Consider the following 2085-nt stretch of genomic DNA (forward strand, 5'->3'; position numbering starts at 1 on the left):
AAAGAAAGAAAGAAAGAAAAAAGGGAAAGAAAGAAAAGAAACCCCTGTCCTCACCCTCTTCAGGCCCTGTCTCTGCCCCTGGTTGTCATCGTCCATGGCAACCAAGACAACAATGCCAAAGCCACCATCCTGTGGGACAATGCCTTCTCTGAGATGGTGAGGAAATTCCTGGAGTTGGAGGGAACAGGGGCAGGGTGGGTTCTAATATGGGCAGTGGTGCAGGCCTGTTGATGGGGTGGCAGGCATGTTTAAATGGGTGTGACCTTAACACCTTCTCATGGGCCTACTTTCGTACTTCTGACCTCTTTTCACCCCAGTCTTAACAACTATCAGGCCACAGCACTGTAACCTAGAAAAAGCAGCATGTTCGTGAGCGATATCAGGTGCTGTGGATGGGCAGGCCACAGGCAGGTGGGAGGGATGAAAGCCGGCCTGAGGAAGAACAAGACGGTAGCCTCTGATGCTCTCTTCTTCCCCCTTCTCCTCAGGACCGGGTGCCCTTTGTGGTGGCTGAGCGGGTGCCCTGGGAGAAGATGTGTGAAACTCTGAACTTGAAGTTCATGGCTGAGGTGGGGACCAACCGGGGGCTGCTCCCAGAGCACTTCCTCTTCCTGGCCCAGAAGATCTTCAATGACAACAGCCTCAGCATGGAGGCCTTCCAGCACCGTTCTGTGTCCTGGTCACAGTTCAACAAGGTCATTCTCCTGCCCTTTGGACCTCCCACCACTAAGCTCTTCATGCCTCGGGCACTCAGGGCCTGCTCAGCCTCCACGCAGGGACCTTCCGCTGGAGTCTCCACAGTGCCCTCTCAGGTCCTTTAGGAAGGCCTGTCATGGACCAGGGAGGAAAAACCCCAGGTCTGGGGGTTGGCTCCAGAGATGCATTCTCTGACATCCCTGTGGTTTTGGTTTTGGTCTGGGGGTCATCTGTCCTTCCTCTTTACCAGTGACTTGCATGACTCACCCAGGTTGTGTGTAAACAGAGCTCTGATTCAAAGTGACTTTGACCCATTGGAAAAATTGTTCCTGGCTGGGCACAGTGGCTCATGCCTGTAATCTCAGTCTTTGAGATGCCGGGGTTGGTGGATCACCTGAGGCCAGGAGTTCGAGACCATCCTGGCCAACATGGTGAAACTCCATCTCTACTAAAAATACAAAAATTAGCCAGTTGTGGTGGCACATGCCTGTAGTCCCAGCTACGTGGGAGGCTGAGGCAGGAGAATCACTTGAACCCGGGAGGTGGAGGTTGCAGTGAGCTGAGATCACACCGCTGCACTCAAGCCTGGGTGACAGAGCAAGACCGTTTCAAAAAAAAAAAAAAAAAAGAGGGGGGCCAGGCATGGTGGCTCATGCCTGTAATCCCAGCACTTTGGGAGGCCGAGATGGGTGGATCACCTGAGGTCAGGAGTTCGAGACCAGCCTGGCCAACATGGCAAAACCCCGTCTCTACTAAAAACGCAAAAAATTAGCCAGGCATGGTTGTTTGTGTCTGTAATCCAGCTACTCGGGAGGCTGAGGCAGGAGATGAACCCAGGAGGTGGAGACTGCACCATTGCCCCCCGGCCTGGGCAAGACTCCATATCAAAAAACAAACAAACAAACAAACAAACAAGGCCCAGGCTGGCTCACACCTGTAATCCCAGCACTTTGGGAGGCTGAGGAGGGCAGATCACAAGGTCAAGAGATCAAGACCATCCTGGCCAACATGGTGAAACCCTGTCTCTACTAAAAATACAGAAATTACCTGGGCATGGTGGCGCATGCCTGTAGTCCCAGCTACTTGGGAGGCTGAGGCAGGAGAATCACTTGAACCTGAGAGGCAGAGGTTGCAGTGAGCCAAGATTGTGCCACTGCACTCCAGCCTGCTGACAGAATGAGATTCTGTCTAAACTGAACAAAATCCCAGAGGGACATGTGCAGTAATACCAGCTACCACGTGTTGACAGCTTATTTTATGCCAGGCACTGTTCTTAACACCTTATGTATGTTATCTCACTTAAGCCTCCGGACATCCCTTTGAGGTAGATACTATTATTATCCCCATTTTACAGACGAGGAATCTGATGCTCAGAGGGTTATGTAGTTT

The 2085-nt window shown here is 52.0% G+C and overlaps 1 protein-coding gene across 6 annotated transcripts in view; it reads left to right on the forward strand.

Annotated features, from left to right (window-relative positions):
- Window positions 1-2085, forward strand: part of STAT6 (signal transducer and activator of transcription 6, interleukin-4 induced) — a 35134-nt gene that overhangs the window by 26867 nt on the left and 6182 nt on the right. For all 6 annotated transcript variants that reach the window (XM_011926058.1, XM_011926056.1, XM_011926060.1 and 3 more), the window contains 2 exons: window positions 64-156; window positions 489-695. In XM_011926058.1, the coding sequence (XP_011781448.1) occupies window positions 64-156; window positions 489-695 (300 nt within the window). The remainder of the gene's footprint in view (window positions 1-63; window positions 157-488; window positions 696-2085) is intronic.

This window comes from Colobus angolensis, unplaced genomic scaffold, assembly GCF_000951035.1.
Source record: "Colobus angolensis palliatus isolate OR3802 unplaced genomic scaffold, Cang.pa_1.0 Scaffold67, whole genome shotgun sequence".
NCBI lineage: Eukaryota > Metazoa > Chordata > Mammalia > Primates > Cercopithecidae > Colobus > Colobus angolensis.